General features: G+C 49.4%; 1 protein-coding gene across 1 annotated transcript; it reads left to right on the forward strand.

Annotated features, from left to right (window-relative positions):
* Positions 1–5130: 5130 nt before the first annotated feature.
* On the forward strand, positions 5131–13497 carry ASF1B (anti-silencing function 1B histone chaperone). Its single transcript, XM_080816461.1, has 4 exons — positions 5131–5358; positions 10008–10123; positions 11718–11894; positions 12277–13497. Exons 1-4 carry the CDS (start codon positions 5250–5252, stop codon positions 12481–12483), a joined length of 609 nt encoding a protein of 202 aa, XP_080672587.1. The 5' UTR covers positions 5131–5249; the 3' UTR covers positions 12484–13497.
* Positions 13498–15470: the final 1973 nt, after the last annotated feature.

Below are 15470 nucleotides of genomic sequence, written 5' to 3' on the forward strand. Positions count from 1 at the left end.
GCCGCAGCAAAATGAGTAAAGATATGAAGAGGCAATTCACAGAAGACAAACGGCCAATAAATAGATACAAATAGCTCAACCTCACTACTCATCAGAAAAATGCTCATGTACACCCATTAGAAAAACAAAAATGTAAAGATCTGACAGCACCAAGGGGCACCTGGGTGGCTCAGTTGGTTCTGTTGGCTTCGGCTCAGGTCATGATCCCAGAGTCCTGGGATCGAGTCCCACATGGGGCTCCCAACTCAATGGGGAGTCTTCTTCTCCCTCTGCCTGCTGCTCTCCCTGCTTGTGCTCACTCGCTCTTAAAAAAATAAAAAATAAAAAAAAATCTGACAGTACCAAGTGTTGATAAGGTCACTGAGCAATAGCACCACTACTGGTGGAGTAAGAACAGCAACCATCACGTTGAAGAGCAAACTGGCAGTATCTAGAAAGGTAGATATTCCCATAACCCAGCATTTCAACTCCTAGATATGTATGCTAGGGAAACTTCTATATGTGTGCACGAGGAGACATATACAACAGGGACCACTGAAGCCCTGTTTGTAAGAGTAGAAAATGAGAAACCACCTAAATATCGAGCAAGAGGTGAATGGATAAGTAAACACTGTCTAAGGAAACTTGGAAGTGTTGCCTACCCACGCTGTCTAATGTGGTAGCCACCAGCCACAGGTGCCTATTAAATGCACAAAATGTGACTAAGAGTGACTAGGGAATTGAAATTTCTATTTAATTTTCATTAACTGAAATCTAAATAGCCATACATGGCTAATGGCTGCCACACCAGACAGCATGGCTACAGCAGTAAAAATAAATGAATCAGAGTTACGTACATGTAAATGTAGATACACTGCAAAAGCATTACATTAGACAAAAAACACAAAGTTTCAGAAGGTAATGGCTGAGACTAGAGTGAAGCAAGCAGGGTATAGAGAGTGAATATTTCAGGAGGCACTCACCCTCAGGGTTGTACAGGGACAAGTTGGACACTTGGGTGACCCCGAGAGTGAAAACCTCCTTAAATTTTGGGCCATAGATGCTGGCTCACGTCACCCTGTAAGTATATATCCAGTATGTTACTGTGTCAGGGGTCCCCAAGATCATCCCAGTTTCAGTGATTCACTAGGAGGACTCACAGGATTTAGCATATAGCCTACACACAGCTATAGCTTCTTATAGTGAAATGGTACAAAGCAAAATCAGCCAAGGGAAAAGGCACAGGGTGTGAAGTCTAAAGGAAATCAGGCACAAGATTTCAAGAATCTTCACCTAGTGAAGTCACAAGGGATGCACTTAGTTCCTATAGGAAAGTTGTAACCACACGTGTGAACTGTTGCCCACCAGGGAAGCTCATTAGAGACTCCGCCCAGGGTATTTACTGGGGACTGGTCAAGCACCAAAATTCCAGACCCCAGTAGGAAAGGAGTATTCAATATAAATTACATTATACAGTTTAGGTACCACGAGGCACTCATCATTTACAGGATGACAGGAAACTTCATGAAATCCAAGTTCCTAGAGACCAGTCAAGGGCCAACCTTGCAAATAGGCCTTTCTAAAGACAGCAGTCTCATGCCTAGAATGGTAACTTTTTTGCAGAGATTTCATTTATATAAAATTGTAGAACATAATACTATATATTGTATATAAAGATGTACAAACATGCACAGAAAGCAAACACCAAATCTAGGGTTGTGGTTACATTGGAGGAAAAAGGGAAAGGACTAGGTTTGAGACAGGAATACACAAGACCTTTCAACTGCATCTCTAATGTTTGACTCCTTAAGCTGGGAAGTGGATAAAATTGTATTTTGTTGTAGCCTTTCTTCTACCTTTCCAAATGGGTGTGCACCTGAAATACAGTAGGAAGAATAAAGACATCTCCTGCGGTGCCTGGGTGGCTCAGTCGGTTAAGCATCTGCCTTTGGCTCAGGTCACGATTCCAAGGTCTTGGGATCCAGCCCTGCATCTGGCTCCCTGCTGAGCAGGGAATCTGTTTCTCCCTCTCCCTGCTACTCCCCCTGCTTGTGTGCCCACATGCTCTCTCTCTCAAATAAATCAATAAATAATCTTAACAACAACAACAAAAGACTTATCTCCTTATTACTATATACTACTAACGGTTCATGTTATAGAGTGCTTTTCACGTTCCAGGTACTATATTAAGCCCTTTATGTGAATTTATTCTTTTAAATACACTCAGGTCAATGTGAGGCAGCAGAGATCTCTACCCTCAATCAGCTGTCAATCTACTGACCGATGATGAGAGATGAGCAGTCTAAAACCAAGTTAAGTACTACTGGATCTGAATGCTAAGATAAAACAGGATGATACGATTAAGGAAGGGCTGCTTTAAACTAGAGTGGCCCGGGAAAGCTTCTTTGAGGGGACATTTGAGTTGAACCATAAATGATGACAATGAGACAGCCATGCAATTGCCTAAAGACAGCACATTCTAGGCAGAGGGAACAGCAAATGCAAAGCCCTGCAGCAGGAATAAGCTTGGTATGTTGAAATACACTAAATGAAGCCAGTAAGGCTGGAGAGTGGTGACAAGAGGAAGGCTTGTAGATGAGGCCCAAGAGGTCAGCTGAGGTTACCATGCAGGGCCTCCTAAGCCACAGTAAAGATCTTAGGTTTCATTCTAAGTATGATAAGCTTTTGAAGGTTTCAAGCAGAGTAATGACATGATCTGGTTTATAACAGAAGATTATCCAGCCAGCTATATGGAGTAGAGCCATTTTCTTCATTAGCACCAAAGACATAATGCTTGTGGCTGATGAGCTTCTCAGCGGGTATGAAAAGGTGGGGGGTGGGGGAAAGTTCCACAATGCAAAAAGAAAACTACGAAGTTGGAATGAATAAGTATTTAATTAAATGTCTAGAAAACATCATAGCAACTTCATCATTAAATTGAGTATTCATATAAACAACTGAATTACATTTGGAAATAATTTGAAAATTAGATTTTTTCAGTTACAAAAATTCGCAAGTATGCCCAACGACTGCCAAGAAATCATAGCAGATCATAAATGGGGATTTTCTTGCAGCCAAATCATCTCCAAGAAAAAACTGTCAATATTTTTAACCACAAAACATTTTTTAACTTAATGTGAAATGTAGATATACAAAAAGGAAAAAAATGTCTAGTATCAAGGGGCCTTACAATTGTACCAACACTACAGAGATGGCTGGGTAAGAAATGCTAGTGGCTTGAATAGGTGCTGTTCAGGCCTATACTCTATGAGTCTGAACAGTGACCAGAGGACCCTTGCAAAGGCTTCTCTGAGAAAAGCACATTTGAACACATAGATCTGAATGCCAAGAAGGTGCCAGCCATGCCAAGAACAGGGAGAAGAGGTTCTGGGTAGAGGTTCTGCGCTGGAAATGCCAGGTCAGATTTGTAAGGAACCAAAAGAGAATTTGGCCAAACGAAGCTGGGGTTAGGGCGGGGGAAAGGGGTATAGTAGGAAACAAAGCATGTAGAGTGTCGAACACGACTTTCTTATCCTGACAACAGGAAACCACTCACATTTAAGAGTGGCTGATCCAATTTGTTTCACACCTACACCGTCCAGGAATACCGCAACCACTTGTCACAGGGGCTCATGAACACGTGCACGCAGTTCGTGCCCCGGCGGCACAGCACTTTCGCCGTCACGTAATTCTAACTGATCAACGTTTACACTGAAAACCCGACATGCAGTCGAGCTCCTGGAAAACTTGTTAAGTTGGGGACAGAAGGCGTGGGCATATGAACCTACATTTTCAACTCTCCATTTTATGAAACCTAAAAGCCAGGCCGACTCCTTCCGATGAGAATGGAGCTGCACCGGTAAAACGCATGGGATTTCGAAGCCTTGGTACTTAGTAAAAGAATGCAAGGCACCTCATTTGTATTTTTTATATCCATCGCATGGGGAAATAAGATCTTGGCTACACTGGGTTAAAGATAACATTAAGATTTCACCTGTTTTGTTACCTTTTTTTTTTTTTAACGGGCTTACTAGAAAAATGTGAAGCGAGAAATGGTGCTCGCGTTAATTTTCCAACTGGTCGCGGGCAGGAAGCAGAGATGGGTCCAACGGGCGCCTGGAGTCTCCCAGGCAGGGCGCGACGGCGGTCCGACCCTGGCTACGGGGTGCAGAGAAGTCTCTAGTTGTATTGTGCAGTCACGAGTCAAGTCCGTGAGTTTTCCACGGTCCCGTTCACGGGGCGGGGAGACGTGGCCCCGGGAGCTGAGTGGCAGAGGCCAGACTTCAAGTCCCCCTTACGGCGCTGTGCACCTGAAACCTCCTAGCGGCCCTCAAGCAGGAGAGAGCAGGATTCGAACCAGGCCCGACTCCCCGGGCCCCGGCCCCAGCGAGCCGCGTGAGCGCCGCTCCGTCTCCCCTCAGGAGTGTGACCAACGTTCACAACGTTCACAACGGACTCCCCCGCCGCTGGGCCTGAGGAGCCCGGAGCCCCCTTAAAGAAGGTGCCGGCAACGCTCACCTGCTAACAGAGGCCAAGGCGGCAAACGCTCCTCCTCTCCCTCCACACACAATTCAAGCACGCCGGCGGCCGACTTCCGCTCCTCTGCCGCGAATCCCGAGCTAAGTATTCGTCTCCTCCCGCCCCGCGACCAACCCAGCCAATCACCTCTCAGAGAATCTGCCTCGGCCTGGCCGCACGCCTGCCTGCCAATCACCGCGGGCGCCAGCACCGCCCCTCCCGCCCTCTTAAGCGGGTGCCGCGCGCCACCACTAGGCGGTTGGCGGCGCTGCCCTCCGCCCGGACGCGTCTCCCGGAAGGGCGGAGCGAAGTGCTGGCCCCGCCGGTGCGGGAACCTTTGGGATTGGCCGAGAGGAGTCCCGCGCTCTGCCTCCGCCCACCCCTGCCCTAGACATCCGAGTCGGAGACGCTGGGGATTGGTTCCCGTTGGGTCCCAAGAAGCCAAGAAATGGTTCCGCCTCCTACGCGCATCCCGAAGAGGGAGCTCCCTGGATTGGCCCGAGGAGTCCCGGCGCGCGCCGACCCGCGCCCCGGGATTGGCTGAGGGTGTGCTCGCGCCGGCTGAGAGCGTTGACGGTGATTGGCCGGAGGGTGGGGCCGGCTATTTGAAGGAGGCGCGCGGACCAAGTACGTACTTCAGTCGGCGGACCGAAGAGGCGGGAGCGGCTCTGGTAACGCTACCCAGCTGAAGACGGACGACTCAGGCGCGGGCTCGGCCCCAGCCGTGGCCTCTGCCGCAGTCCGGCAAGGCGATGGCCAAGGTTTCTGTGCTGAACGTGGCGGTGCTGGAGAATCCGAGCCCTTTCCACAGCCCCTTCCGGTTCGAGATCAGCTTCGAGTGCAGTGAGGCCCTGGCGGACGGTGAGGCTGGGCCTGTGTGGAGATTCCCCCCTCCCCCCGGCCAACCCCGACCTCCCCCGTGAAACAAGCCCTTCCAGCCCTGATCTTCCTCCTTCCCTCCCGTTCAGCCCCAGCCTTTTTGTGGAGATTACCCCGGACACCCTGTGGCCAACCCGATCCCCTCCCCGCGGTTACTCCCGTTTCCTGCGTGGAGACCACCATCCCCCTATTTTTTTCTGTGGAGCCCCTCCTGGGCACGTATTTCCTATGTAGATACCCCAGTCTCCATGCTTTAACCTGCAGAGACCTTCAGTCATCCCGTCTTCCCCAGGCTACCTTCCTTTTTTCCCTGCGGAGCCCCATCCGTCACCCTTTATCTCTGTGAAATCCCATTCCCCCGTGGCAAGACCTTACTCGCCCCGATCTCCCCATTTGTCTCCCAGTAATCCCCTACCCAACCTGTTGATATTTAAAACAACCCCAGCGGACAGAAGAGGCTTCTGTCGTTTTCTACTTCTGATTGTTTTCTACCCCCAAAGCACATATCCTAGAACCTGGCTTCCCACCTCCTTAGCCTGTCCCCAATTTTCCATTCTTGGGCTCCTCCTGGGGAGGCATGGCAGGTTTCCAGCTCCGGTCCTTCAGGATAACTTGGTCTTCCCAGCTCTGGTTCCTCCTTCCTGTCTGCGCTCTTCGATAAACACACTCATATCTGAGGAGTGGCCTAACCAGGCAAGCATTACCCGGTTCCCACTGTCTGCCCACCAGGTTCCAGCTGGCCTACTGCAGAAATTCTTTCAACCCTTTTGATGGTCTGACCCAGTCTGGGGGGTGGGTGGGCCAGGCTGAACCATGACAGTCTCTGGCTTCAAACAGTCGGCTGGGAGGTCAGAACTTTTAGTGCATCTTTTCCAAGGTGCTTTCACAGATGTACTTATTCATCTGTGTGTTATAAAGGCAGACATGACTCTCATCTCACGGATGAGAAGACAGGAACCACAAAGAATGAAAGACCTTTCAAGTAAAGGTCTATAAAAATCGAAAATCTAAAGTTGCCCAGGGACTCTTGGCATCACTTTCAGGAGGAAGTACCCCATTAGACAGATTCTCCATTTGGTGGTTAAAGAAGAGGCAGCCTCTGAGGAGCTGGAGATTTGTGAGGTCCTGGTGTGCTAACTAGCGCCTCTCAGTGGTAGGTGGGTGGTTTGTGGGAAAAGCCAGCACTTGGATTAGTTTGGGGTTGATAGAATTCGAGATGTGTGTGCTTTTGGGCTGGGCCAATAGATCAGTCTCTCCCAGTTTCTCTCCCTTTTAAATTAAGGAATCTACTTGTGACTAACTATAGAATAAGCCCAGTTAAATCCTTTCTGGAACAAGGCAGGGTGTAAATAAATAATTAAAGTGTAGAATGGCACTGTGGAATAAGAATTTAATTTTAAAGCCAGGAGGAAATGTAAGGAGCTAATAGGTTAAGGGATTCACAGTTCCCAGAAGGCAGGAGATCAGGTTTCAAACAGCCTGTTTGTGCTCCTTGCATTTAAAAAGGGTTGCATAGTCATTATCTAGTATGTCTATTCCTAGGAAAACCTCTGCCCTGTTACTTTACTAATCTGTTTATAGATTCAGAGCAGGAAAGTCAAAAGTCAACCTGCTGGTCATTATTTTTTAATAGAGAGAAATGGAATGACTTCCCCAAGGTCATAGAAGTAGAAGTCTTGATGCTGGGTCTATAGAACCATTGACACTAGAGTTTGTCTCTAAGTTGAGTCCAGAGTTCTCTACCTTGGCTATAACCTGGGAAAGAAAGAATTCATCCCTTATTTTAGAAGTGGAGCATAAATAAGACTGCCCATAGAATTTATTCCCACATTGGGACACTGTCAAAAGAGAATGAAGGGGTGCTATTATTAATTACACCCAGATAATAAAGCTTTTGCTCAGAGAAATCCAAGTCAGAAAGCAAACTCTGGCCTGGAAATCCAGACTCTGGTTCTTTCCGTAGGGCTGTCCATGACTTTGACCTGCCACCTTGCTTTCTGCCTCTTCCTAGCCTTCTTCCCATGGAGAAGAAGGAATCCATTTCCTGCCTCCCAAACATATGGAGGGGGCGGTTTTAGGAGTCTCTCAGATTCTGGAGAAATCTCAGTCTTGTTACCTTGACACTGGCAACTAAAGGTGCAACAAAAGACCCAACCCCCAATCAGTGGCTGGCTCTGTTTCCCTAAGGCTCCAAGCCCCTTTGGTTCTTTTTTCTCCTCAGCAACTGGAAATAGATGCTTCCAAGACTTCAGTCCACATTTAATACAGTAGGTGTGTTTTTCCTCTTGTATTGAGAAATTCAACGGCAACTGTTTGAATAAGTCATGGAACCAGATGTTCTGTCCCACAGCTAACACTGTGGTCAAGCCAAGATTCATCTATATGATTCTGAACAAGGGCAAATAACAAACAGAAAGAAAGCCTACTAGAGAGTTTTTGTTTTGTTTTAAGGCAGGAAATAATTCTCCAGCTAGTTCAATACAATGAATTTTTACATGCCTTTTATCAGGTTGTTAGTTTTGGTTTTGTTTTCGTACCTAGTGGAGGAGCATGTTGTCAACTGTTCGACTGTGAAGTTAGGACATAAAAAGACAAAATTGAGTACTGTCAAGTTACCCTTGAAATTGCCTAAAAAGTTAGGTACACCATGACACGTGTGCAGCCACCTCCTTCTTCTGAAGGATGGTTATATTAAGAAATGGAGGGGTGCCTGGGTGGCTCAGTTCAGCTTGGGTCATGATCTCAGGGTCCTGGGATCGAGCCTCACATCAGGCTTTCTGCTTGGCGGGGAGCCTGGGCGCCAACCCTCCCCACCACTGCCTCTCTGCCTACTTGTGATCTCTCTCTATCTCTGTCAAACAGATAAATAAAATCCTAAATAAATAAAAGTAAAAATAAGAAATGGAGCCACTTAAGTATGCTTCTGCTTAAAACGCCTAACAAGTTTAAGATGATCCAGGTTATAGGTCCTTATTTTCAAGCATCTACTGTCTTCTGCAGATGACTTTATCAGCTCCTCTAACCCCTTGAGTCAGTATTTCTCTATGGTCCTCAGTCATTTCTCAGGTTTCTTTTTGGCCTCTCTTGAGGGAGTCATTGTGGCCCATTTGCCTGGCTGCTGGCCCAGTGCGTTTTCTTGGGGCAGCACCCACACCAGTCTTTGTTTAGGTTTTGCCAGTGGTACTGAATACCCAGTGCCTGTGACCCTCACAGGACCTGCTCTCCTTCAGTCTCCTTTTTATCTTGCCCCAGCAGATTAGTTAAATGCACACATATAGGACTCCACAGGAGTGGGGGGAACAGGGCTGGGAGGAAAGCTACCAAAATAGAGAGCTATGTTAGAAAGGTAAAGACAGAGTCAGCTTGGTTTTTGTTCATCCAGAAACATGCTCTGTTTAGTCGTGTCACTCCTTGTCACAAAGGTAAATCAGTAAACTTAACTGGTCCCTGCAAATATTAAGAGACTGGGGGGTTTGAATCCCGGTGAGCCTTATGGTCACTATGCCACAGACCCACTAGGGACCCTGAGTAGAAGGCCTAGGTGACGCTGCAATGGGAAAGGAAATCAGTGTATCGAGGAAGAGCGTGGGGCTCAGGTGACAAACCTCCATAGCTGTGGCCCAACATAGCAGTGTTTCCCCAGTTGGATGCTGTTGTGGGACACCGAACCAAGAAACAGGGCAACTTCAACAACAGTTTGCTTCCTGTGAAACTCATAGCTTGTGAAATTTCCGCCGGCTGCTGGAGCTGGAGGTTGTGTAATTTCAAAGAACCTAAAATAAGTTGCAGGTCTCCTGCCAAGCTCCCCTGTACTAGCGTGACCTTGCCCCTGATACACTTGGACCTCCTGCAAGAGGCAGCGGTCACCGGGAATTTCCTGTGCTTGCTGGGCAGAATCTCCTTAAGCACTTTTCCTTTCACCTTGCTGGAACCTACTCAGGGATGAGATTCCCCCTACTGGATGGGATGCAAGCAAGTTGGGGTTCATAGGATCACCTACAATGCCACATTTGTTGACCGAGTCACTGTCACCCAAATATCTTGAGAGTAGGCATGAGTTGGTGCCGGAACTGGAAGACCTGGGGGCTGGCTGGCTCCCTCAGTGGCCTCATCTTCCCCCTCCTGCCTGCTGGCTCTCCTACTGGATTGGAATCTGCTGCCCTGCCCCAGTTGTCGAGGGATCTATTCAGTTTGGTGGCACCGGTCCCTGTGTGTGAAAGAGGATGCTGCTTCCTATCCCAGGACCCAGTGGGCAGGGCCCTGAAATGGCCCAATTCCCTGCTCTTCCCTCCTCAGCACGCCTCTGTCACGTGGCTCCTAATTCTACCTCTGCCATACGGTTCACCCTCAGGCTCTGAGATCGCTGAGTTTCCCCAGAGATGCAGAGTCAAGGTCGCCTGGCAAAGCTAGGCTCACGGGAAAAATTTCCCCACTAGAAGCAGCGTTTCATGCCCACTCCAATGTTCAGGCTTGTGATGCCTGGCACTCAGTCTCCAGCAGATGTCAGGTATTCTTGAGAATAAAAATCTTTCAGTATATTAAGGATCTGTCTACAACTCACGTGAGAAGACCTTCCCCTGCCTTCATGCTGCCCGGCTATTTAAAATCCTTAATTCCCCATATCCTTACAGATCTAGAGTGGAAGATCATTTATGTTGGCTCAGCTGAGAGTGAGGAGTTTGACCAAATCCTAGACTCCGTGCTAGTTGGGCCTGTCCCAGCGGGGAGACACATGTTCATCTTCCAGGTAAGAAAGACAGAGGCCTGAGGCCTTGGCACCTAGAGACATCCTCTTCTACCTGAGAGCATGCAGTGAGGTTCCAGGGTCAAAAGTTGAGGTTCAAATTCTGTCTCTGCTTTCAAGAACTCTTTGACCTCTCAGAAATACTTCATACGTTTCCCTTTTCTCCACTTCTGTGTCATAGTTGTCACCACCAGCCACTGATTCATAGTTGATTCTCATTATTCATGGCAGTTACGTTCTATAAGGTCGCTGCAAATGCTGCCTTAGCTAATTCGTGAACACCACACCATTGCCCGTGGACACAGGGTTAGGTTCTTGCAAGTCCTATTGTCAGTATAGTATGTCAGTACATAATCTTATTTCACGTGTTTATATTGAAAGACACCTTATTTAGTATTGTTGGCTCATTCACATTGAACTCCCTGCCAATAGCACTCTAACTCATGCCTGAACAAAGCTTATCTAACACATATCTTCTCCATAAGGCACATCATCACCTTGCACTAAGCACTATGCTTGCTGGCCATTCTGAACAGCAAGGTCACCAGGACGCCTGGGTGGCACAGTTGGTTGTGCATCTGACTCGTGGTTTTGACATGACTTGAACTCAAGATCAGGATCATGGGATCAAGCCCTGCACTAGGATTCGTGTGGCGTCTCCTTGGGATACTCTTCCCTCTGCTCCTCCTCCACTTCCCCGTCTCGCTTGCTGTCCCTCTCTCTCTAAGATAAATAAATAAATATTTAAAAATAAATGAATATTTAAAGATATTAAAAGCAAAGGCTCTGCACAGTCCTCACCTGCCTCCCACTCTGCTGCTCCCACCCCAGTCCAAACAACCTCATCCCATCCCCTAACACCTCACCCACCTGTAGCCAGGCCACCAGCAAGCCAAGCCCATCTGTTCCACTCCACAAGCAGGGCTGGCTTCCTGAGCATTCAGCCCATGCAGCCATACAGGGCCCAGCACCTGGTCTAATAAATTCTGCTGTCGCTGGCTAGAACTCAGTAATTTGTGAATAAAGGGATCCCATGTTTCATTATGTATTGGTTTCATTTTGTACCAGTTATGTAGCTGGTCCTATCCAAAACAACACACCCCAAATCTGTCTGCCTCTGTTCCTCTCCTTCCTGGTCTAAGTTGCTCTCTGTGCTCCAGGGTGACTACTGTAACCTGCCCAATCTCCCTGCTCACACAATGGCCCTCCTCCCATCATAACCTCACACCCTGCCAGTCTTTACAGACCACAAGAGTGATGCAGCACTTACCTCCTGCCAAACATTCTTTCTCTTCCCCAAGCCCTTAACTGGCCCAAAAGGTCCTGGGTGGCCTAGTACCTACCTGCCTTATCCTATGCCACCCTCCCCCCACTCACTATACTCCTCAGCACCATTTACTTCCTCGTGGCACTTGTCACACTGAGCATTTTACAGGCATTTGCAGGATTGATTCTGTCTTCCCCACTCGATTAGAAACTCCCGTTGGCAGAGACCATACTTCTGGCTCAGTAAATATGTGTTGCTTGAAAATCATTGTTAACTGGGGGAGGTGTGGCTGTGTGATCAATGCTAAGGCATGGGGTGTGTTTCCTCTAGGCTGACGCCCCCAACCCATCCCTCATCCCTGAGACTGATGCTGTGGGTGTGACCGTGGTCCTCATCACCTGCACCTACCATGGACAGGAGTTCATCCGTGTGGGCTACTACGTCAACAACGAATACCCCAATCCCGAGCTGCGGGAGAACCCACCGCTGAAGCCAGACTTCTCTCAGGTGGGGCCTGTGTCTGCACTTCCTGCTTCGGACAGGCTGGCTCCTTTGCACCTGGGGGAGTTGAGTCATTGGAACTGGGAGCCAAGGTCGCTTCTTAAGGTTTTCAAGTCATGCTCAGATCTTGCAGCTCCAGACTAGAACCAGAGAGAGAAAGGTCTTTGTTTCTCAGAAGCACGCCTCGCAGAATTGAGATTAGATAGGCCTCAGCCCTAAGTCATGGTACATAGGCGCTCCTTGAAGTTCTACCCATAGTTGTTGATGGTGATGGAATAAGTAAACTCTATTCTTCCTGGCCTTGGGGCAGGGGCTGGGGGTGCCCCAGCTCCGTGGGAGTAATGACAAGGCATGCTGACAAGGGTTGATGTTCCTCTTTCTGCCCCAGCTCCAGAGGAACATCTTGGCCTCGAACCCCCGAGTGACCCGATTCCACATCAACTGGGACAACAACATGGACAGTCTAGAGGCTATAGAGAACCAGGACCCTTCCCTGGGCTGTGGCCTCCCCTTCAGCTGTGCTCCTATCAAGGGCTTGGGTCTCCCTGGCTGCATCCCCAGCCTCCTTCCTGAGAATTCCATGGACTGCATCTAACTGCGGGAATCCAGGCCCTACCTGGGCCCAGCTGGGACTGCGGCCAGTCACCTAGCACATCTGGAGAGGGGAACTTGGCCTCCTGGACAGTCCCATGGAGGCCATCTGGAGGACTTTGAGGATATCAACTATACCCAGGCCAGTCAGACGTGGCTTTGAGGAAGGAAGCAGGCCTCGGGTCTCTCCCAACCCTGACCCAGAAGGATCATCTTACCTCTACTGCCCAGGCCTGTAAGAAGCAGGTACTTCAGTTTTTAATTCTTCGTGACTTGTATCTTTTCTCTCTTCCACACACACTTTATAAATTCCACCTGCAGGCCTTTGCGCCACCATGCTTCTGTGAGTACCATTGAGTACCATTGACCCAAAGCTCTTCCCACAGACCTCCCTGGCCTGCCTTGAGGCTTTCTTGGTCAGTCCCTGGCAAGTCTCCAGCCCTGTTGAGCCAAAGGCTCTGTCATTTCTGTCCTTCCCCAACATCTGAGCAAATCCACCCACTTTATGGAGTCACAGACAAGAAATCTTGGTTAAAAGATATGCTTGGACTCGATTTCTGTCCTCCCAGGACAGTTTTTAGGTCTTTCTAATCCAACAGCCTCTGGAAAACTGTTCCTGAAGGGGTGTGCTCAGCAGGATGCTGAGGAGTGATGGTTGACTCTCCTCTCAGTCACAACCACCTTCCCATCATCTCCTAACTGGATCTGTCTTTCCCTGGAGGCTGCCATGGTGGGGAAATGGCATGTTGGAGGAGTCTGCTTTGCTCGGTCTGCCTCAGTGTGGGCATCAGGGCCCCTCTGCCTGCCTTGATCTGCCCGCTGCGAAGACCTCGTGCTCTTACAGGCAAAGGAAACTGTAGGGACCCTGAAAACCTCTCCCCCGACCCAACACCGTGCTCCCCGCGACGCCTTGTTCCCTTGCTGCTACGTGGATGCTATTGTGATTGCAGTTTGTATATTAAAGGGTTTTTATATTAAATATTTTGGTTGATCTAAAAATAAAAAGCACTTCATCTAGACTGATTCTGCTTTTGTCTTAAGTGGGCTGAGGCAGATTTGTTCATTTCTCCTCATAATGTGGTGAGGGGGCTCTTGCCCCAGCCACTGGGCTGACTGCCCTTTGTCCCCTTGCTCAGCTTCTTACCCAGTCTTAATTGGTTACATAATTGTACTCCAGACTGAGGTTCAGGGAGGGGTTTTTCTTTGTCAAAAGTTAAGCAACCCAGCTGTTCTGGATAGAGCATAACCAGTGATTTTTTAGACTTTGACCTTGACCCACAGGAAGAAATTAACATCATGCCCCAAGGACACACAAAGCAACACTTTTATTAAATTTTACTTAACCTTACTTTGTAACCACACAGCCCAGAGTAGACTGCTTTGGCTGGTGAGACATTTCCTCATAATTCAGAGAAGTGCCCTGACTCTTCCCTCCTGGAAGCTGTGAGACCTAGGAACATGGGTGCAGACAGCTGCTGGAAAGGGTGTGGACTGTATAGGTCTATAGACAGACCAGCCAATTGGCTTATAGACCTGAGACCAACTAGCTCCTGAGTCAAGATAGCTGGTTCATCCGGCCCCCTGCTCCCCTTGGCAAGTTCTGTTTGGGTCTTCTACTTCAGTGGTTCTCAACGAGGGGGGGGGGGCGGTGCTTTGCCTCCGGGGCACATTTAGCAATGTCTGAGATCTGTTTTGGTGGAGGTGAGGGAAGTCCTACCGGCATCCAGTGGGTAGAGATGGGATGCTGATAAAACTGTAGTGCACACACAGGCCTGTGCCTCACCCCCAACAAAGAATTACCCTGCCTCAAATGTCAGTAGTGTGGCAGTGAGAAACTGACCTCAGGCTGTGTTTTAAAAGGGCACCCCGGGGTGCCTGGGTGGCTCAGTGGGTTAAAGCCTCTGCCTTCGGCTCAGGTTATGATCCCAGGATCCTGGGATAGAGCCCCACATCGGGCTCTCTGCTTAGCAGGGAGCCTGCTTCCTCCTCTCTCTCTCTCTCTCTCTGCCTGCCTCTCTGCCTACTTGTGATCTCTGTCTGTCAAATAAATAAATAAAATCTTTTAAATAAATAAATAAATAATCAAAGGGCACCAAGGGGCACCTGGATGGCTCTGCATGGAGCATGGGACTCTTGATCGCCGGGTTGTAAGTTGGAGCAGAACATTAGATGTAGAGATTACTTAAATTCTTTAAAAATGAAAATAAAAGGGCACCCAGAAAAAAGAGTCATCTTATTGCTCAGGGAGGGCAGCTTCCCTTCGTGTTGCCCAAAAGGCATCCTCTGCCCGGCTGTACCCCAGATTCCTCATCTGTAAAATGGGAGTGATGATAATAGTACCTCCGTGATAGGAGTGTGGTGCAATGTATTTAACAAGTGCCAGCTCCTACTACTGACGCGCACAAACCCAGGGTAGATGCCCAGCAAAAGGATGGCACAGAGCCCCCTGCCAACCACCCCTTATTCCCTGGGCGCAGCATCCTCCTGAAACTCTGGCTATGACTGGAGGAGACCTAGAAGGCTCCTCGGCCTGGACTCTACTGTCCTGCGTCAGGCCTTATGAATGACGACTGCCGGCGGCCTGGCGACCTCTGACCCGAGGCGCCCGCCGAGCCCCTCCCCCACTGGCAGGTGGACGGCGGCTGCGCCGGGAGGGTGGTGGGGAGGCCCTGGCGCCAACCTTGGCTGGCCGGCGGCCGCTGCCGCACTGAGCGGAGGCGGGGGACTGCGGCGCGTACGGGGCCAGGCGGGCGCCCGCCTGGACCGCCTCCTGGGCCTCCGAGCGCGGCGCGGCCACCCGCCAGCTTCTGCCGCCCCGCCCGGCCGGCCCGAGCAGTAGGCTGCATCTCCGCCCCGCCCTCTCACCCCGGGATTGACACTGAATGTTCTGCGGGGGGTTTGCCGGACAGCGCGCCTCCACCAATTGGCGGCCTCGCTGGGCGGGCCACGGGCCCTGTCGTGAATCTTGGCCAGTCAGGTGCGCCGGCCCGC

This window comes from Martes martes, assembly GCF_963455335.1.
Source record: "Martes martes genome assembly, chromosome: 1".
Taxonomy (NCBI): Eukaryota; Metazoa; Chordata; class Mammalia; order Carnivora; family Mustelidae; genus Martes; species Martes martes.